Raw genomic sequence first — 21,341 nt, 5'->3', positions numbered from 1 at the left:
CCGGTCTCGCTCCGCTCCGGGCTTTGGCGTCGATTTGTCGCGGCGGCCGCACGGCGTCGCGCACGGCTGGGCGGGGCGGACCGCGCTTCCTCCGAGGCGGCGGCTGGGACGCCGCGACTGGGCCCAAGATGGACCTTCCGAAGCTGCTCGCCGCCCCGACCGCGCGCGGAGCCCAACATGGCGGCGGCGGCGGCGGCCCCGGCCGACTGCGTCGAGGCCCGGGGCCACCGTCTAGCCCGGGCCTCGCGCGCCGCCGCCTGCTACTGCTGCGGGGTCCCGAAGATGGCGGGCCGGGGCCGCTGCGCGGGGAGGCCCGAGTGGCGTCGGCGGCCCCGGGGCCGAGCCCCCCGCCCCCCGAGGACGGTGGCGACTCTTTCGTGGTGCTGCTGGAAGTGGCGCGCGGCGCCGCGGCCGAGGCCCCTGGGCGGCGGGAGGTCGGGCCCGGCGCTGGCGCGAGCCCAATGCCTTGCCCCCAGCAGGGCCCCAGCGGCGCAGCCGCCGCCCCCGGGTCCGGCGCGGCCCTTGCGGGCACCGTCACCATCAACAGCCAGGACCTGCTGGTGCGCTTCGATCACGGCGTCTTCACGCTGGCCGCCGCGCCGCCGCAGCCCTGCCAGCCTCCCCGGGGCCCGCCCGCGCCGCCGGGCGAGGAGGCCGCGAGCCTGGCCGAGGGCCGCCGCGGTCCCCAGGGCCCCGGCTCTGGTGTCCCGGGCTACCGCTGTCCCGAGCCGCAGTGCGCGCTCTCTTTCGCCAAGAAGCACCAGCTCAAGGTGCACCTGCTGACGCACGGTAGCAGCCAGGGCCGGCGGCCCTTCAAGTGCCCCCTGGACGGCTGTGGCTGGGCCTTCACTACCTCCTACAAGCTCAAGCGGCACCTGCAGTCGCACGACAAGCTGCGGCCCTTCGGCTGCCCGGTGGGCGGCTGCGGGAAGAAGTTTACCACCGTGTACAACCTCAAGGCGCACATGAAGGGCCACGAGCAGGAGAACTTGTTCAAGTGCGAGGTGTGCTCCGAACGCTTTCCCACGCACGCCAAACTCAGCTCCCACCAGCGCACCCACTTCGAGCCCGAGCGGCCCTACAAGTGTGACTTTCCCGGTAACCGCGCACCACGGGCCTGCGGGCGGGCTTCGGGGGGCGCCCAGGGCCCCAGGTCCAAATTCAATGTTGCCCAGAGTGGGTGCGGCGTCGCCCTGCCTTCGGCTGCTCAGTTGGGCAGGATTTTAAATTCCGTGGGCCAAGAGTGAGGGGCGGGAACGGAGCACTCTGGTGTTTGTGTTCCAGTTCTTTTCAGGTGATTTCGATTTGACACTTCAACCCTGCCTTGCTGTGGGGATTTCGACAAAGGTAGCACTAACAGCCTTTCTTCCCCGCGGTGGAGGCAACAGGTCCCTCTTAGAGGTGCTTCAGGTTAATGAAGGTGATAAAGCATCTTCCTAGAGATTTGATTTATGAGTCAGGTGTCTGTTTTCTTGGGTCTTTCATCAGTTAGACATTCAATTATCAGATATTTAGGTGGCACAGATGAATCTGGCCAGATGCAACACCCCAAGGCCCTGAGGGGATAGTCACAGGTGTGTGGTGCATTGCAGTTTTCTGACCTTTTATGCTTTTATTTTCTTTGGACTTCACAGTTTTGGAAGTTCTACAAATTATTTTACAGATGAAGAGTCTGAGGCCCAGTAATGTGGGTAAAATCCAGTGAAGGGTCCTTTCCCTTCTGTCATTGCCTGCAGTAGGAGGGGATGCAGGCTCCAAAACAGTGAACTCCACCAGGAGAGGCAGATTTAGGTGCCTGGGGAGACACAGGAGGAAGAGAAGATTCCTGCCTGGGAAGGAGGTGGCTTGCTTGAGCTGGGGTGGAAGGCAGTGTTGGTGGGTGACACAGCAAAGCCAAGGAAGGGAATGCGGGCTGTGGTGGTGGTGTGAGGTGGAGAGTGAAGTTGGAAGGGTGTGGGAGGGCCCAGTAGAGGGGGAGGGACCTTTCGTGTCCTCTTCGTTAAAACAGAACCTCAACTGTGTGCCTAGCATGCGCCCTGCGTGTGTATTGATGCATTATATTTGTGCAGTGCTCTCATAGTAATGTGTTTGTTATAAAATACACTTAAATGTAGTAGGGATTTTGAAAGGGTGAAATGAAAAACGTATTAATAAGTTCTAATATTTTTTTCCCCACATGCTTGTGAATGGTCTTTTGCATCCCTCTTTGTGGAGAATATAGGTTTAAACCACTGTTTCAGAACCTTCTCAGTAATACACTGTGAATCTGGCTTATAGACTGCTCCCTAGTAAAATGCACAAAGAGCATCATTCTAAGTATAGTACTAGGAAGATCAGGGATTTTTGGGTTGGATGATCAGTGGTGTTCAGGATGGGTGGGTTCAGGAGAGGGACCAGTGAAGCCCCATTAAATGTTCTAGACCTGAGTTTGCTGAGGCAGTGGGAATGGTGAGGGGGTTCCACGTAGGAAAGATTGCAGAGGCAGGATCAAAAGGCTTGACTGTTGATTGCAGGGAGGGTGGTTCTCTGTAAGGCAGAGCAATTTACCTGTTGGAGTGTGTGAATACACTAAAGCCCAAAATAGGGAATGAGGGGGGTGGGAAGGGAGGGCAGTTTTATGCCAAAGAGGAGGAAGAGGATGATTTTCGGGCATTTAGGAAGAGGAGCATTTCCCAGTTGAGTGTTGCGAGGGTGAGTAGGGTTCCTGGGGCTCGTGCTTCGATGTGCAGCGTGTATCCGCTTGGTGGTGTATAGGCACGATGGTAGCGTGTTACAGACTCTGGGAAGAGCTGCTGCAGAAATACCTGGTCAGCATCTTGCAACCTGGCATTTTCTACTCTATTTAAGCCTGAACCTTTTTGTTAAAGGAGAGCTATTGATGTGGAAAGTCTGGGGATTGCTGAGGTAGGCTCCTTTCTGGTGGCTGAACTGGAGTTGAAGATGGGAGTGAAGGAAAAGGCCATGTGAATGAAGACCCTGGTAGCCTCCTTTCACAGCAGGGAACCCTGGTGAAATAAGGAAAAGGAGAAACGAGGTGACAGCAGGGGCTGCTGCCCTTTGCAGAGGATGTCAGGGAGGACATTTGTAATTTTGGAGGACACAGCATCACGTGGAGGGGCAAAGTCTCGGATAGAACAATGGTTTGTGGCCCTTCCAAGTTCAACCCTCTCAGACAGAATCCTTAGTATCCTAAGATACTAAATCCTTAGAATTAGTATCTAATATCTCTTGTTGGGTTTTCCTTGGTCTCACACAGACAGACAGCGTTGACATTTGAGTTCACGAGAAAGATCTGTGCTGTGGAAACTGGGGAGCACGTGGCTGTGATTGGAGGACTTTCCCTTGATCACTCGCTTCCTATCTAAGTCATATCACAGCAGGTGGCCTGCGTGTGCTTATTGGGTGCCCTTAGCCACTATTAAAATAATGGTTGTAACATGGTTGTAACTTTCTGGAGGTGCTTCTGACTGATTTTCTTTCTTGTTTGCTTCAGTGTGAATAGTGTCCTGGAGGGGTGACTAGTTTAGCTGTGTTATGGGATTTTTGTCACACCAGTGAACAAGGTTTGTGTTTTCTTTGTTCAGGCTGCGAGAAGACATTCATCACAGTGAGTGCTCTGTTTTCCCATAACCGAGCTCACTTCAGGGAACAAGAACTCTTTTCTTGCTCCTTTCCTGGGTGCAGCAAACAATATGACAAAGCCTGTCGCCTGAAAATTCACCTGAGAAGTCATACAGGTAATGAGCTAGAGAATAGAGCATTGGCACCTAAGATTTGTCTTTGTGGTAGCTTGCATTTATGATTATGTGGCGTAATTTTTTTCTTTCCTAAGGTGAAAGACCTTTTATTTGTGACTCTGACAGTTGTGGCTGGACCTTCACCAGCATGTCTAAACTCCTACGACACAAAAGGTAATCTTTACATTTTGGTTGAATTAGCCATATAGGAACAAATGAGTTGTCAGTAGCAGAAGCCTATGGATTAAATATCTGTCGATTTTTAAGTTATAAGGAAGGGAGCCCATTGTAGATAGTTTGGAAAGTTCAGAAACCTGTAAAAAGAAAACCACTCAGAATCTGATCACCTAATGTCAAGTTTTTCTAGGTATAGTTGTTTTTTAAATGTAATTTGCATATTTCACATACAATTCAATATTTAGAAATAATTAACATTGTAGAAAAACTTTCCTGATGTCATTCGAAAATTTCCATGCTGATAACGACGTCCTTGGAGGGCTTTGCTTATGTGCAGGTGATGTTCAGCGCTTTACATATGTGTCTCCTTTAACCTTCACGATGACTCTGGCTTTGATGTTCTTACTCTTCCTGGTTTGCATTGGGACACAGGGAGGTTGGGTGGTTTGTCCATGCTTGCACAGCTGGGAATTTGAGGGGTTTTAAGTATAACAACGTTACTTAGGAAAGAACTGTGTTTATGCATGGGCTTGAAGGGGTCCTTTTAGCATTGCAGTTGATTTTCTGTGCATGTTTCTCTTTGCCCTCTGCAGCTTGGAAACCTTGTTTGTTACCAGAATTTCTGAACATTGAAAGCTTCATCAATAGTTTGGGACCCAGCTGTGTGTTCCTAGATTGAAGCAGCACTAATTGATGTGTCTCACTCTCCAGTCAGCCTTGTCCTTAAAGCAGAATTCCTAATTACAGGGTTAGCTAAATTGCAAACCTGTTCACATGGGTTAGAGAGAATTAAGATTTTCTGAAATGTACTGATCATTTTCTTTAAATGCTAAGAGTTTGTAATTTGCAGAATTTTAAACAAAGAATCACCTCTGAGGTCTGGTATCTCCGGATTGTGTGAATAATCAATGTTCCCTGTTTTTCTCTTCTGGCAGGAAACACGATGATGACCGGAGGTTTACCTGCCCTGTTGAAGGCTGTGGGAAGTCATTCACGAGAGCAGAGCACCTGAAAGGCCATAGCATCACCCACCTGGGCACAAAGCCATTCGAGTGTCCCGTGGAAGGTAGATTTTAATATATTACTTTGAGCTGTAAACTAGCATGTGTCCATGTTGTTGTAAGTTTAAGTTGTTTAAAGGTAAGTTTTATTTGTTTCAAGACAAGGTGAGTGTAAGTTGCAGCATTAGATTTAATTGGCCGGTTTTAGTTAATTGTTTTATCTTGGGAGCAGTGTATTGAAAAGAACAGACTTTAGGATCAGACCTGGTTTGACTCTTGGGTCTGAAGTGCACTCGCCAGATCTGTGGCTCTAGTTATTACCTGTTTAATGTGGTGGTTGTGAGGAGTAGGCGAAATAAGCTGTGAAAAATGCCTGTTTTGGCATCTGGCAGCTATCACGGATTCAATAAATGGTAGCTATGCATGCTGTGATTGGACAGCAGTCAGGTTAGGCTAGCTTTTTTAAAAAGGGCATTCAGATGTTTTTTCTCTGCACAGCGAAGGCATGATTCATGGGCAGAAGTGTGCCCCGTGGCTCGTGTGTGCTGGCCTACTGTAAGTGCTGCAGGTGTGTGGGAGGGCAGAGCAGGTCAGTGTGTGCTTGTGAGTCTCATTCCTGGCTCCCCCCTCCCTCAGGTGATGATCTCAGGCCACCTTCTCTGGGCCTCAGTTTCCTTATCTGGAAAAGGGATAATAAAGACCAATTTGAAGCTGAGACCGGTTCCTAGAATGTAATGAAGATAATACAGATGATTTAACCAAGACACAGTTCCTCCTGTCATCAGAGCTCCAGTTGGGGCATGCCAGGTAGACCAGTACCTGTAGGGTGCTGTGGGGACACACAGGTCACCCAGACTGCTCCTAGAGCATGGGGGCATGGGAGTGGTCTCCCAGCTGGCTGAAGAAGGAGGCAGAGCTATCCAGGGGTAGAGGAGGCAGGAGAGGCCAGTGTAGGGGCATCTCCCAGAATGGTGAGAGCAGCAGGCTGGGTGCTCAGGGAAGGGGAGTGATGGGACCATGATTGAGTTTTTAGGCTTAGTCTGGTTTCCTGGAGAGATGATTGGCACCTGCACTGGGGCTTGGCAGTGGGAAGGGAGAGAGGGCACAGATGAGAGAGACAGGAGTTAGACAGTGCACCAGCAGTGCTTGGTGATAGATTTGGGAGTAGGGGTTTTGGGTGAAGCAGTAGTTTGGGCCAGCATCTCACTTGAGGTAGGCACACAGGGTTGGTGGTTGGAGGAAGAGGATGTGCTGCATTTTAGGTGCCCACAGGCTTTCCAAGTTCAGATGCTCAGGAGGCACGGATGTACTGCTTGCTGAGGTTGGTGGCGAGGTGGGCTGGGAGTGAGGCAGACATGGTGATGATCTAAGCCATGGAAGTGGGTGCAGCGCTCAAGGATTGGTGTACACTGAAGATGGGCGGAGGAGTGTGGTGTTTGAAGGCCTGAGGCTTCCTGGACCCCAATCCCAAGCCTGCCGCTTAAGTCGCTCTATAGCCTCTGACAAGCGGCTCAAGCACTCTCGGCCTCTCTTCCCCATCTTTGAAGTGGTCGTAACACAGGGTTGTTGTGAGAGGGCCCTATTAGGTAACAGGTTTAATAGAGACATACAGAAAACAGCAAATGTCAGCTACTGCCATTGTTACCATTGGTATGAAACCAAAAAGGCCTAGGACAAAAACCCTGGGGACCGCCACAAACTCAGGTTGAAAAGTCGAAGGGGTGCCCTGGGAGGGGCCTAAGAAGGAATGGGAAGAGTGTAGCCTTGGTAGCACTGAAGCCAAGAGAGGAGGATGTCTGGGAAAGGAGAGGGTCCGTCCTGAGTGCTGAGGGGCGGCAGTTTGGTGAGGACCATGGGCTCCTCCAGCAGGGTCATTGGGGTCTTGCAGGGTGAGGGTCAAGTTCGGTGGAGTAGCTCAGGCAGAGCCCTGCTCTAGTGTTCTGAGCGGTGGGGTAGGGTAAGGCAGGCGGTGGCTTGTGAGGGAGGGAAAGAGTAAGGGGGTGGTAGCTGGCTACAGAGGAGGGGTGGTTTCTGCCTTGCAATAACTGGAGCCTTGAGAACTTTGAGTGTGTTGAGCTGGTAGAGGCAGGTGCAGATGGGGTGACCATTGGTGCTTGGTTGAAGAGCGCGCTTCTCCAGGGAGTGGAGGTGAGGGCAGGAGCCTCGGGAGAGGATCCTAGGACCCTTGTTTGGGTCAGCTGAGAGTTGATGATTTTTTTTTTTTTTTAATGAGAGTTGATAATTCTTGAATATGGGTGACTAGACCATTCTTTCTGCTTTTGTAATGTTTGAAATGTTTCATAATAAAAAGTTAAAAACAACAAAAAGTCAAAGAACCATCACCACCCATCTTTTCATAGTAATTGGAGGAGACGGGGAGGGTAGGGCCACACAGAGGTGAGTGTGTATGAGGGAGGGCAGGGTGGTGCGCGTGCGTGTGTGTGGTGGTGGTGGCCGCGGCGGCGTCACCTCTACTAGTATGCTGTGGCAGTGTATACAGAGTCAAGGCATACAGAGTAGAGGTCGGAAGATGTGTGTGGTCCTCCTGTAAGTGGTAGATGGGGATTGAGGAGATTCCCATGGCGTTTGTCATTGATGGGCTGCTTCTGCCTCTCCTCTGGGTGGGGGTAACTTGGTATAAATGTGGGGTGCTCGTATTAATAGTTTTGATTTGTTAAGAATGGTTACAAGTCTCGGTAGATACTGTTGCAGTTAGGAAAAGACAGCCATTAACACTCGTGGAAGAATGGTCACATTGCTGGCCATCAAAGGATGTATAAATGAAAATGAGTATTTTGTTCTCTGTCGAGTTAGCAAGTATTTTTTAAAATGGAAACCACTGCTGACCAGGGTGGCAGACATCCCTGTTGTGGTTGACCCCTGTCCTCGGCAGAGCAGTTTGGTAAGCAGTGTTTTCGGCGCCTCTGCCCTGTGCTGTACCCCCTTAAGTCTGTGTGGAGGACTCCTCCAGTCCCTCGGCTGGAAAGGGGGCCGAGGGACATTGCAGGTACAGAGTACCCCTAGGCACCGTGTGGAGCAAAGCACACATTGCAGACAGTGCACCTGGGGGTGAGCCTGGAGGCATCTGTTCTCGTGTGTTTTCCAAATGTTCTCTCATGAGCCTGACCTGGAAACAAGCTGGAAGCTTTGTTTGAAAATGAAATAAGTTCAAAACTCTTCTCAGAGGCAGCCAACACCCTTAGTCATCTGGCCGTATTCTGTCTTAATAGACTCTTTTCCTAAAATAGGCCTCCCCCCAGGCCCTAGACTCCAGCAGCTCCACCTTGCCATCCCAAGAAGCTGCCACAAGTGCAGTGATGCTCGCTCCACTTTCGTGGGCACTGTGTGAGCACTCTGTAGGTTGGAATTGTTTATGTGTAGTCTTCATAACCCCTGTGAGGCGGGTGTCATTCCCGCTTTACAGAAAAGGAAAAGGAGACCCAGAAAGAATAAATAAGGCACACGGCCAGTAGGGTCTGAGCTAGAGTTGGGCTCCAGAGTCCAAGCTCTGCCCACCCTGCTTCGTGGCCTCCACGCCTTGGATGGCAGTTCCTCGGCCTGCACACCCTCCTGCTCTGCTGTGTGGCCCCTACCATTTGTCAAGACCCAGTCACCTCAAATGCTACCCACCTCTTGAAACCTTTTTTCTCTCCTCTCAAGAGGCACACTGTTTCTTCTGCTTCTAGAACACTCCATGGCCCTAGCACTGGTTTTATTTTGCCCTTCGTTAGGACAGCTGGTTGTTTACACATCCCTACCAGGTCACAGGCTTGTAGCTGCCTAGAACTGTGCTTCCCCTCTGTGTGTCCCTGTGGTGCAGAGCTTCAGCAGTGGGAGGTTAGGCCAAGAGGAAGGTGGTGGTATTTTTTTAATTTGTCTTGTTTTCCCACCTGACACATACGTGCAGGTCTGTGGCCTGACTGACTCTAGCTAAGCCGTTGAGTTGTCAGCAAGGCAGTGCCACTTCCGGGCTTCACTTGTGCTCCTGATTTAGGGTCATTTGCTTGGTCCCTTTGGGCCTCAGTTTCTCAGTAGTAAAATGAGAGGAATTGGCTTTGGTGATCTGTTGAGAGAGTTTCCAACTCTAAATGTCACAGAGTTCCAGTTTTTATAGTAGTAGCTAAGTACAGATAACTGGTAAAATTTTTAGCAATTGGACTTTTAAGGGGTTGTTTAACACTGAATTTGACTTAGTTTTCCCAGCAACCCTGTGTAGTGGGTGAAGAAACAGGCCCAGAGTTAACTTGTCAAGGTTATGTGTCTTCTACACAACTGATGGGGAACTTGCTATCTCCTTTTAAATGCAGTTTGCTTTCAAATTTAATTCCTTGTGTCGGGGAGGAAGAATTTTTTTCTGTCCTTCAAGGTTGTTCTAGCTGGACTAAATTAAATTGACATGGGACAGATTAAGAGAAAATAAAATTTAATTTCATATGTATGGAAAACCCACACAGACATGAGATTCCAGAGACAGGTAAAATGAAGTATATATGTCATCCCGAGCTACAGAGAAGGGTGGGTAGAGACCTGGACTTTCAGAAGGAAGGAAAGCATTTCACAGGAAAATGAAAATGAGTAAATGTTTGGTGAACAAGTGTTTGCTGGTCCACAGAAACAATGGGACACAGAGTGGACTTTGATCAAACAGGCCTTGCTAGGTCCTCCCCGTCCCCCATACCTAGTTTGTATTATAATGTAGTTATCTGTGGTGGTAGCTTTTTTCCTGGAGCATGTCCTCCATCTAAATTCTTTTAGACAGTAGGCAGAGGGATGTCAAAGTTTATTCCCGATCTTTTGGGCCTTGTTTCCAGCCGGCATAATCTGCCTGCCAGAGAGGCCTGGCTTGGGGGCAGCCTGCCTTGGCCCCTACATTTGTGATGCTGCCCGAAGGTGTATTGTGTCTGTCCCTGGCCAGTGGCCGGAGCATGGGCATGCATTGTCTTATGATTCCAGTGGGAGGAAATGTCAGCACTGGTTTCTTGGGAATCCTCAGGTTTACCACTCATTGGTCTTTTTGTTCCAGGGTGCTGTGCCAGGTTCTCTGCCCGTAGCAGCCTCTACATTCACTCCAAGAAACACCTGCAGGACGTGGGTGCTCCGAAAAGCCGTTGCCCGGTGTCCAACTGTAACAGACTCTTCACCTCCAAGCACAGCATGAAGGCGCATGTGGTCCGACAGCATAGCCGGCGCCCAGGTCTGCTCGGTTTACTTCTCTCAGGACACTGCAAAGATGTGTACGCTCGTCATGTGTTAGAGAAGCCAAAGCATGTCTTTCCTTCCTCTGCCCTCTTCAGAAGTTGTCTGGTTATAGGTTAAATTAATTGAGCACAGTGAAGTCTTACTGGCCCATGGACCATGGCTGCCAAGCCTAGTGGCATCTTTTGGACTCTTCTGCCACTTCTTGCCTCTGACCCTTAATTCCTCCCTTATCTCTGAAGTGCTTCCCTTGAGGAGCATTCAGTTATTTATTTATTTATTTATTTATTTTTAGTGTTTTACTTGGCTTTTCCTAGCACATGTCTCCCAAGTCTGTCTCCCTCTCTCTTTGACCTTTGTCCTGAATTCTGAGCCTGCCCCTCCCTTGTTTCTGTCTTCACTCCTCTCTCTGTCTTGTTGTGCGGAGCAGTGTTTCACCTTGTGAGCAGGGGGCGGGGCTTGAGGGCCTGGGTAGGGGAGGGGGGCGAGGAAACCACAGCCGTAGTCTGGAGCAGGGATTCTGGGCACGTGAAGGCCTGGTCATCTGGCTGCATGGTGGCATGGGACTGATGGTCTGCCTCTCGAGACTGCACGCACAGCCCTATGGGCAGACCATTGAGGGGTCTGGGTGGCCATGTTGTGCCTCTGCCTTGGAGCTCACACCACCCTGCTCTCTGGGGTGCGGTGGGGTTGCTGCTCCCAGCCGGGGAAGGCCTTGCTAGCCATCCGGTTACTTGAGCATGCTGCCTCCCTACCACCTGGGTGACAGGCAGCACCAGCCCTGGGAGCACAGCTACTTCCCGGTGGGGGGGTCCAGGCGACACACAGGTCCTCGAGCTTCGGTTTCCTCATCTTTAAAACACGGAAGAGAATTTGTGTAGTTTTCCGAAGGAAATGTCCTTCCTCTGGCTTCTTCCCACCCTGTTATAGATATGGTCACCTCACTCCTTTGGCTCTAACGTAATTGCCATTTCACTGGGATTTAAGAAGCTGCCCTTCTGAACTCTAGGTGTTATGAGGACTCATATGAGAGGCTGTCCCCTCAACTCACAGAGTCCAGTCAAGAGCTGTAGGCTGGTGTTGAGAGGCCCTCAGGGGTCGGGTTGCTACTTCCGTCTCTAGAACTTACCCCTTGCCGCTCTTGGCTCTGAGCTGGCACTGTGGGGTACTGTGCACCTGGGCCTCTTTGCTCTTCTTCCTTTCCTGGCTTGGCTCATTCAGAAGTCAGCGACAGCATCATTCATTCCACAGGAGTTTCCTTAGACTCTGTCTCCATGTGAGAGCCTCTTAGGGGCTCTTTAGTGCCTGTGTTTCCCAGGCCCTGAGTTTATAATGTGCCATTGACTGACTTGTATGTCATTTTCCCCTGCTGTGGTCAGAGGTGGATAACTAATATAGTATCCCAGCGCTAGCCTCGTGAGGTACTGGTGCTTGGGAACCTGCATTGTTGTGGACTGACGCTGCCAGGGGCTCTGGAGGCCCTGGATTGGCTCTTGGAGTCCCCTCACGGTGGTCCTGGGGCAGGGGCATCTTCACTGCTCTGTCCCCGATGAAGCTGAGGTGGAAAGGAGAGGGGTTTGTCTGAGGTCCCATATACTGAGAAGTGCTGGAGTGAGGTCATGATTGTAACCTTGGTCTAGACGCTCTATTAATTAACATTTAATGATTTCTGAATATCTCGGCAATAGCAGATGTCCAGTGAATATCTGTGATTTCAGTGCTAAATAGGAAATTTGTGAACAAATTGGTGTCCACACCGAGATTATTATTAATTTTTTATCTCTATGAAATTCTCAAGATAGTCAAGGGGAATTTTGGAAGGTTTTGAAAAAGTGAGTTTTCCATTCTTAATTTCTGAATCTCTGCCACTTTTTAAAGTTGTTTTATTGGTTCTGAGATACTTAGTGAAGAAGCAATAATATATCGATACTATTTTTATTTTTTATTTTTTATTTTATTTTTTAAATTTTTTATTGTTATGTTAATCATCATATATTACATCATTAGTTTTTGATGTAGTGTTCCATGATTCATTGTTTGTGCATAACACCCAGTGCTCCATGCAGAATGTGCCCTCTTTAATACCCATCACCAGGCTAACCCATCCCCCTACCCTCCTCCCCTCTAGAACCCTCAGTTTGTTTTTCAGAGTCCATCGTCTCTCATGGTTCATCTCCCCCTCTGACTTACTCCCCTTCATTCTTCCCTTCCTGCTATCTTCTTCTTCTTCTTTTTTTTCCCTTAACATATATTGCAGTATTTGTTTCAGAAGTACAGATCTGTGATTCAACAGTCTTGCACAATTCACAGCGCTCAGCATAGCACATACCCTCCCCAATGTCTGTCGCGCAGCCACCCCATCCCTCCCACCCCCCACCACTCCAGAAACCCTCAGTTTGTTTCCTGAGATTAAGAATTCCTCATATGAGCGAGGTCATATGATACATGTCTTTCTCTGACTTATTTCACTCAGCATAACACCCTCCAGTTCCATCCACGTCGTTGCAAATGGCAAGATCTCATTCCTTTTGATGGCTGCATAATATTCCATTGTGTATATATACCACATCTTCTTTATCCATTCATCTGTCGATGGGCATCTTGGCTCTTTCCACAGTTGGGCTATCGTGGACATTGCTGCTATAAACATTGGGGTGCACATACCCCTTTGGATCCCTGCATTTGTATCTTTGTGGTAAATACCCAGTAGTGCAATTGCTGGATCGTATGGTAGCTCTATTTTCAACTGTTTGAGGAACCTCCATACTGTTTTCCAGAGTGGTTGCACCAGCTTGCATTTCCACCAACAGTGTAGGAGGGTTCCCCTTTCTCCGCATCCCCGCCAACATCTGTCGTTTCCTGACTTGTTAATTTTAGCCATTTTGACGGGTGTGAGGTGGTATCTCATTGAGGTTTTGATTTGGATTTCCCTGATGCTGAGCGATGGTGAGCACTTTTTCATGTGTCTGTTGGCCATTTGGATGTCTTCTTTGGAAAAATGTCTGTTCATGTCTTCTGCCCACTTCTTGATTGGATTATTTGTTCTTTGGGTGTTGAGTTTGATAAGTTCTTTAGAGATTTTGGATACTAGCCCTTTATCTGATATGTCATTTGCAAATATTTTCTCCCATTCTGTCGGTTGTCTTTTGGTTTTGTGGACTGTTTCTTTTGCTGTGCAAAAGTTTTTTATCTTGATGCAATCCCAATAGTTCATTTTTGCCCTTGCTTCCCTTGCCTTTGGCAGTGTTTCTAGGAAGAAGTTGCTGCGGCTGAGGTTGAAGAGGTTGCTGCCTGTGTTCTCCTTTAGGATTTTGATGGACTCCTGTCTCACATTTAGGTCTTTCAACCATTTGGAGTCTGTTTTTGTGTGTGGTATAAGGAAATAGTCCAGTTTCATTCTTCTGCATGTGGCTGTCCAATTTTCCCAACACCATTTGTTGAAGAGACTGTCTTTTTGCCATTGGACATTTTTCCTGCTTTGTCAAAGATGAGTTGACCATAGAGTTGAGGGTCCATTTCTGGGCTCTCTATTCTGTTCCACTGATCGATGTGTCTGTTTTTGTGCCAGTACCATACTGTCTTGATGATGACAGCTTTGTAATAGAGCTGGAAGTCCGGAATTGTGATGCCGCCAGCTTTGCTTTTCTTTTTCAACATTCCTCTGGCTATTCGGGGTCTCTTCTGGTTCCATACAAATTTTAGGATTATTTGTTCCATTTCTTTGAGAAAAAGTGGATGGTATTTTGATGGGGATTGCATTGAATGTGTAGATTGCTCTAGGTAGCATTGACATCTTCACAATGTTTGTTCTCCCAATCGATGAGCATGGAATGTTTTTCCATTTCTTTGTGTTTTCTTCAGTTTCTTTCATGAGTATTTTATAGTTTTCTGAGTACAGATCCTTTGCCTCTTTGGTTAAATTTATTCCTAGGTATTTTATGCTTTTGGGTGCAGTTGTAAATGGGATCGAGTCCTTGATTTGTCTCTCTTCTGTCTTGTTGTTGGTGTATAGGAATGCCACTGATTTCTGTGCATTGATTTTATATCCTGCTACCTTACTGAATTCCTGTGTGAGTTCTAGCAGTTTTGGGGTGGAGTCTTTTGGGTTTTCCACATACAGTATCATATCATCTGCAAAGAGTGAGAGTTTGACTTCCTCTTTGCCGATTTGGATGCCTTTGATTTCTTTTGGTTGTCTGATTGCCGTGGCTAGGACTTCTAATACTATGTAGAATAGCAGTGGTGATAGTGGACATCCCTGCCGCGTTCTTGACCTTAGGGGAAAAGCTCTTAGCTTTTCCCCATTGAGAATGATATTCGCTGTAGGTTTTTCATAGATGGCTTTTATGATATTGAGGTATGTACCCTCTATCCCTGTACTCTGAAGAGTTTTGATCAAGAAAGGATGCTGTACTTTTTCAAATGTCTTTTCTGCATCTGTTGAGGGGATCATATGATTCTTGTTCTTTCTTTTGTTAATTTATTGTATCATGTTGATTGATCTGCAGATGGTGAACCATCCTTGCAGCCCAGGGATAAATCCCACTTGGTCGTGGTGAATAATCCTTTTAATGTACTGTTGGATCCTATTGGCTAGTATTTTGGTGAGAATTTTTGCATCCATGTTCGTCAAGGATATTGGTCTGTAATTCTCCTTTTTGATGGGGTGTTTGTCTGGTTTTGGGATCAAGGTAATGCTGGCCTCATAAAACGAGTTTGGAAGTTTTCCTTCCATTTCTATTTTTTGGAACAGTTTCAGGAGAATAGGTATTAATTCTTCTTGAAATGTCTGATAGAATTCCCCTGGGAAGCCATCTGGCCCTGGGCTTTTGTTTGTTGGGAGATTTTTGATGACTGCTTCAATTTCCTTAGTGGCTATAGGTCTGTTCAGGTTTTCTATTTCTTCCTGGTTCAATTTTGGTAGTTGATACATCTCTAGGAATGCACCCATTTCTTCCAGGTTATCTAATTTGCTGGCACAGAGTTGCTCATAATATGTTCTTATAATTGTTTGTATTTCTTTGGTGTTGGTTGTGATCTCTCCTCTTTCATTCATGATTTTGTTGATTTGGGTCATTTTTCTTTTTGATAAGAAAAGAGAAATGATAAGAAAACCCCTGGCCAGGGGATTATCAAGCTTGTTAATTCTTTCAGAGAACCAGCTCCTAGTTTCGTTGATCTGTTCTACTGTTCTTTTGGTTTCTAGTTCATTGATTTCTGCTCTGATCTTGATTATTTCTCTTCTCCTGCTGGGTTTAGGCTTTATTTGCTGTTCTTTCTCCAGCTCCTTGAGGTGTAGGGTTAGGTTGTGTATTTGAGACCTTGTTTCTTGAGAAAGGCTTGTATTGCTATATACTTTCCTCTCAGGACTGCCTTTGCTGTATCCCAAAGATTTTGAACAGTTGTGTTTTCATTTTCATTGGTTTCCATGAATTTTTTTAATTCTTCTTTAATTTCCTGGTTGACCCATTCATTCTTTAGTAGGATGCTCTTTAGCCTCCATGGATTTGAGTTCTTTCCTGCTTTCCTCTTGTGAATGAGTTCTAGTTTCAAAGCATTGTGGTCTGAAAATATGCACGGAATAATCCCAATCTTTTGGTACCAGTTGAGACCTGATTTGTGACCTAGGATGTGATCAGTCCTGGAGAATGTTCCATGGGCACTAGAGAAGAATGTGTATTCCGTTGCTTTGGGATGGAATGTTCTGAATATGTCTGTGAAGTCCATTTGGTCCAGTGCTTCATTTAAAGTCTTTATTTCCTTGTTGATCTTTTGCTTAGATCTGTCCATATCAGTCAGGGGGGTGTTAAAGTCCCCCACTATTACTGTAGTGTTGTCAATGTGTTTCTTCGCTTTTGTTATTAATTGCCTTATGTAATTGGCTGCTCCCATGTTAGGGGCATAGATATTTACAATTGTTAGATCTTCTTGTTGTATAAACTCTTTAAGTAGGATATAGTGTCTTGATACTATTTTTAAACTTCAAAGTAGTTTGACAGCTAAAGAAGATAATACTTGGGATTTGGTTATTTATTTTGGGAGGGTCTGTAGTGGATTTCTTTCATAGGTTTGCATTAGAACTATAACAGGCACTCTTGGAGCTGGTATCCACCACTGGAAGGTATGAGTTTGGGATTAGCTAACAGTTGGTGTAGGAGGAATAGAGCCAGAGAACTGAGAGAGTCTTTTCCCTTTGGCTGGGCACTGACATTTTCTAGAAGCTTCAGCTACAAATTTCTTGGGAAGGATTAACTTCAGGGCCTTGTTTGGCTCCCTTACCCAAATACTTTGTATTCCCATCTTTCTGTTTACTTGGTGCTTGAAGAGTCCTAGGATTTGGGATGGTTGATTGGGTGTACTGGTGTATAAATCTCTGACTTGAATATTCACTGAAATTTTTTAACATTTTATTTTTAAGTAATTTCTACACCTAACGTGGGCTCGAACTCACAACTCCAACCGAGATCAAGAGTCATGTGCTCTGCCAACTAAGACTGGCACTCCTCAATGAAATTTTGTAAAAGTATGTTAATGCTCATTATTCCTCCAAGGGTAGCCTGTTCATGTTACTTAATTGAATAACAGAGAATCAAATATTTGAAGAGTGATGTGAACAACTGAGACTGAGTGAACAATTAAGACTAAAGAGGGATTTACTAAATTATTTTTGCTGTAATCATTAAGTGATTAATGGGGCCAGGCGCTGGTGCCTGGTGCTGAAAAGACATTGTGGGTCAGATAGATTCCCTACCCTCAGGATGATCATGGCCTAGGGGGAGGAAGGAGTGTTGGAGGTTGCAAATATAGTGGTTGGGGGAGAAGGGGGAGCCCATCAGGAGAAGCTCCATGGAGGGGACACAGCTCCAGAGTGCCTGGGGGCTGATGGTCTTAGTTCTCTGTAGTTCTAGGGTTGGGACCTTGAGCCAGGGCCTTGATCCCAGAGCATGACAGACAGGACAGTTTTTTTTTTCTCCCCCCACTGATCATCCCCAGATGACTCAAATTTGTTTTGGAATGGCAGCTAGTTGTGGAGTGGGGCATAGATTTTGATGAGACACGAGCTGATACGAGCCGATTCCAAAAATATCCCAGAGCCAGAGTTCAGCTTGTTTCTGACTTCTGAAGACTTGTGTTCTGTGGAAGGTTTTACGGGCTTCTGAGCACAGTTCTTGTTGTGTAGCAGAAAGAGTATAGGGTTTGAAGCCAGAAAGACATGGATTCAAGTCTTGCCTCTTTCTATTACCAGCTGATGTCACTTTAGGAAATGTTATTTAGACTCTCAGGTCATTTCCTATCTGGAGAAATCCCTGTGAGCTCCAGGATTTGTGATACTGTCTGTAGAATGCCTGATAGGTTATCAAGCAATGCATTTCTTCAGTGAGTGGCCACCTTTGATGTACCAGGCTGCAGGGACAGGAGGAGTAGATGTTGATGTTACCTTGAAGGGTTGCTTGCTACATAACGTCTCAGCACAAACAAAACTTCCGAGTCTGCTAAAGTGCATAAAACAACTGGAGTGTTCATTTCTCTTTCAGATCTCTTCCCTCAGCTTGGAGCTCCGAGTTCTCTTACGCACAGCAGTGAGCTTGGCAGCCCAGGCCAAAGTGAGCTCAACAACATAGACCTGGCAGCGCTCTTCTCTGATGCACCCGGTGATGGTGGTAGTGTGGCGGGGGCCTCAGATGAGGCGCTGAACTCTGGAATCCTGACTATTGATGTTACTTCTGTGAGCGCCTCACTCGGAGGGAACCTTCCTGCTAATAATAGTTCCTTGGGGCCCATGGACCCGCTGGTGTTGGTGGCCCACAGTGACATCCCTCCGAGCCTGGATAGCCCTCTTGTTCTTGGCACAGCAGCCACAGTTCTTCAGCAGAGCAGCTTCGGTGTGGATGACGTGCAGACTGTAAGCGCAGGAGCATTAGGCTGTCTGGTAGCTCTGCCTGTCAAGAACTTGAGTCCAGACACACAGGCTTTGACCTCAGGTGGTCATTTAGCAGGCAACACCACCACACTGACCTCTCCGAGCCCCCCACCTGGAAACACCGGTGGCCCAGAACTGCTGGCTCCAATCAAAGTGGAACCGGACTCACCTCCCGGCCCCGACACCGTGAGGCAGCAAGAACGGAGCCGAGCGGTGCCCAGGTCGGTGTTCTGCAGCTCTGCGGAAAAGCACAGTCTTCAGAAAGACACAGGGCTCAGTGCGGGGACCGGCAACTTCTATTTGGTATGAAGTGCTCTATTCAGTCACCACCGCCTAACTCGCTTCTCTTACACTCAGTTTTGAGGATGTTCTGGATTAATCGTTCATGTGCAGACATTTCTTACTGGTTTGTGAAAAGACGGAGCCCTGGACTACAAGTCTGGAAATCTGAATTCTGATCTTGAGTCTGGAACTGACTAGGTTTTACGACCTTGAGGAAATCACTTACCTGTCTGAGCCTTAAGTTCTCATTTATTTCTAAAATGAGGGGGTTTGGCTAGATGATTTCTAAGGTCCTTTTGAGTTCTGTGATTCTGTGATGATGTGTTTCTTTTCTTGAAAAAAAAAATGGGGTATTTCATAATGTTGAAATGTTCTGCCTTTGTGCTTTTCACGGAATAACAGGTCCTTAGACTTAGTAATGGCCAGAGGAAGAGGACTCATGACATCAGGTTTAATGGAAACTTTAAATCCATGCAAAAAAAAAAATTTTTTTTTTTTTAAATTAGAATTAACAAGGAAAAAAGGGAGTGGTTTGTGAGCTTTTGTTTCTGGAGGCTTATAAGAGTACTTCTCCAATTTTGAGGCTCGACCGTTAATATACTTTAATTATATTTATGTCAGTTAATACATTTAATATAATTTAATTTAAAATTATTTAATTAAAGATTCTTGGGGGAGAGTCTGATTATTTCCTCAGTTTCAGATGGGTATGATCAAATAGGTTTTTTCTTTGTGGCACAGGTTAAATTTGTTGGTGATATTTATATTGTTCAAAATGTTAAATCTTATTTTACCCCAGTTTTTTATTTTTTAAAGTTAAATCCTTTGAATTTGAATCAGTTGTGAGGGATGTGGTAACCCATCTACCATGAGCCTTTCAGTCTGAGAGAAGCACAGTCTGTCATACCTTTTCTAATGGCTCCCACTTGTCGGTGGCATAGCTATACTTGGCAGCCTTTGCTTAGGTGGCTAGAGGGGGAGATGGCCGAGGCTCAGAGGTCAGTGGGGAGGCAGGGCTTGTGTGGAGGGCCTTGGTGCCTTGGGAAACCATAGTTCCTTGGTGCCACTGCATCTCTCAAACACCATGTTCTGGAGATGTAGTGTGGGTGGAGGCAGGATGAGCCGCCATGACCTTGATCCTGACTCCTTGTTCATTTTCTCGCTAGCTGTGTGACGTTGGGCTGCCTCGATTCTCTGAGCACAGATGGTGTGTGGTGAATGGGTTACAGGTATGCCACAAGCTGTTGAGGGATGTTCTTTTTCTTTTTGTAGTGGTAAGCATTAAGCTGTTTTTCTTATCAAACGTTCACAAATTTACAGAAGTGAAGTCCCATTTGAATACTGTTTGGCTCCCTCCGTAACCTTTCTGAATTCAGTAATGTAGTTCTTGTTTTGGTGTATATAACTTTTGAGTCCGGCACCTGCCACCAGAGCGGCCTCTGTAGTGGGTATATGAAATAAGACCTCCCTGGGTCTGCCGTACAAGTGTTGTGTGGCAGGTGCTGGAGAATGTTGAGAAGTGCTGCAGTTAATTAATCCTGAACCACCAAGGGAAGGCTGGTTGTTTCAGACAGCAGAGAAGTATGTAACTCCTTTTATAACAGTTTCTGTGTAAAGTATTTTAATATGTTTTAGACTTTGGAGGAATAAACTTTGCTTCTCTGGATAATAAAATTATGTATATTGTTCCAACTCTCATTCTGTTTAGTTGTCACTATAATTGGATGTAACATTTGATTCTCCGTGAACCTTTGCTGGAGATCCTCAAAGATTATTGGACTCTACTCTGTTCAGGAGGCAAACTTAGTACATTTCCGTAGTTCCCTTGCTACCCTTCCTTTACTATTCGGAACGAGTGACTGACACACTTTTCTTTGGTCTCAGGAAAGTGGGGGCTCAGCAAGAACTGATTCCCGAGCCATTCAACTAGCCAAGAAAAAAAAGCAGAAAGGAACTGGGAGCAACGCAGGTGAGGCTGTGTGTGCTGGGGGATTGAGGGATCTGAGTCACCCTGGGCCTTAATTAAGGACAGAAGAAACACGCAGAATAGGTGTTTCTATGTTCTTTGTGTTACTTTTATGTTCAAAATGCCCTTTATCAACTCCTTAGTTTTATGTGAACTTAAGAAGAAATTATCAGCAAAATTTCCAGCATCAGTATGGACATGTTTTATTTATCTAAAAAAAGCTGTGCAAAAGTTAGTGGTCACAGACTCCAATGTCTGTTGCCTAGCAGGCTGCTAGGACAAAGAACAGACTGGCCAGGTGTCAGAAGAGCAGAGGTGTGAACCTAATGCTAACTGGCCACTGGCCCCTGACCTTGGCATTAGGAAGAGCTGGGGACAGGCTTCTGCTGTCCCAGGAGCAAGGTTCCATGGAGCCAGCCCCTGGGTGGCACATGGCATTGTGGATATCCAGTTCCGAGTTCTGTTGAAATCTTGTCATTTTAAAATGTCAGCAATTTTTCTGGAATTTTTCTAAAAAACACTCATTGGACCAAACCGGACCTAGTTTGTGGCCTCATGTACCTATCTGTCCGTCCATCCAGAAAGTGGAATAGAGGGATGCGGTACTTAAAGAGACTGTGGTAATCCTTTTGTAAAGGTAACAGTGATTTCTTCTAATACCATTTTCTGTGTATTTCATGTGTCTCTTTATCTAAAATTTGTTTGACTAGTATCAAAGGGTAGGGTGCCTGGGTGACTCGGTTAAGTGTCCGACTCTTGGTTTCAGCTCAGTTCATGAACTCATGGGTCGTGGGATCAAGCCCTGAGTCAGGCAGTGCACTCGGCAGGGAGTCTGCTGGAGATACTCTCTCTTTTCCTCTCCTTCTGCCCCTCCTCCCACACACATGTGTGTGCTCACTCTCATGCTCTCTCTGAAAAAAATAGTGATTTCTATAATCAGAGAAAATGTACAATGAATTGTACAAATTACACAACAATGAATTATACAATGTAGGGTTAGCAGTACAGTTTATGTCTTTCTGTTCTTAATATCATGGCTTCTTTAACTCCCTCTTTTCTTT

General features: G+C 46.8%; 1 protein-coding gene across 4 annotated transcripts in view; it reads left to right on the top strand.

Annotated features, from left to right (window-relative positions):
- Positions 1-45: 45 nt before the first annotated feature.
- Positions 46-21,341, top strand: part of ZXDC (ZXD family zinc finger C) — a 105,670-nt gene continuing 84,374 nt past the window's right edge. For 2 of the 4 annotated variants that reach the window (XM_088026910.1, XM_028101828.2), the window contains exons 1-8: positions 46-1,098; positions 3,585-3,737; positions 3,833-3,911; positions 4,850-4,980; positions 9,939-10,109; positions 17,647-18,335; positions 19,481-19,543; positions 20,199-20,283. In XM_088026910.1, coding sequence (XP_087883036.1) covers positions 129-1,098; positions 3,585-3,737; positions 3,833-3,911; positions 4,850-4,980; positions 9,939-10,109; positions 17,647-18,335; positions 19,481-19,543; positions 20,199-20,283 — 2,341 coding nt within the window. In that variant the 5' untranslated portion in view covers positions 46-128. The remainder of the gene's footprint in view (positions 1,099-3,584; positions 3,738-3,832; positions 3,912-4,849; positions 4,981-9,938; positions 10,110-17,646; positions 18,336-19,480; positions 19,544-20,198; positions 20,284-21,341) is intronic. The other 2 variants (XM_028101827.2, XM_028101829.2) reach the window with 2 other exon arrangements.

This window comes from Eumetopias jubatus, unplaced genomic scaffold, assembly GCF_037043125.1.
Source record: "Eumetopias jubatus isolate StellerSeaLion01/CBP00866 unplaced genomic scaffold, mEumJub1_p1.0 scaffold_1, whole genome shotgun sequence".
Taxonomy (NCBI): Eukaryota; Metazoa; Chordata; class Mammalia; order Carnivora; family Otariidae; genus Eumetopias; species Eumetopias jubatus.
Note: the sequence above shows the minus strand (reverse complement) of the source record. Positions and strands in the feature narration are given on the sequence as shown.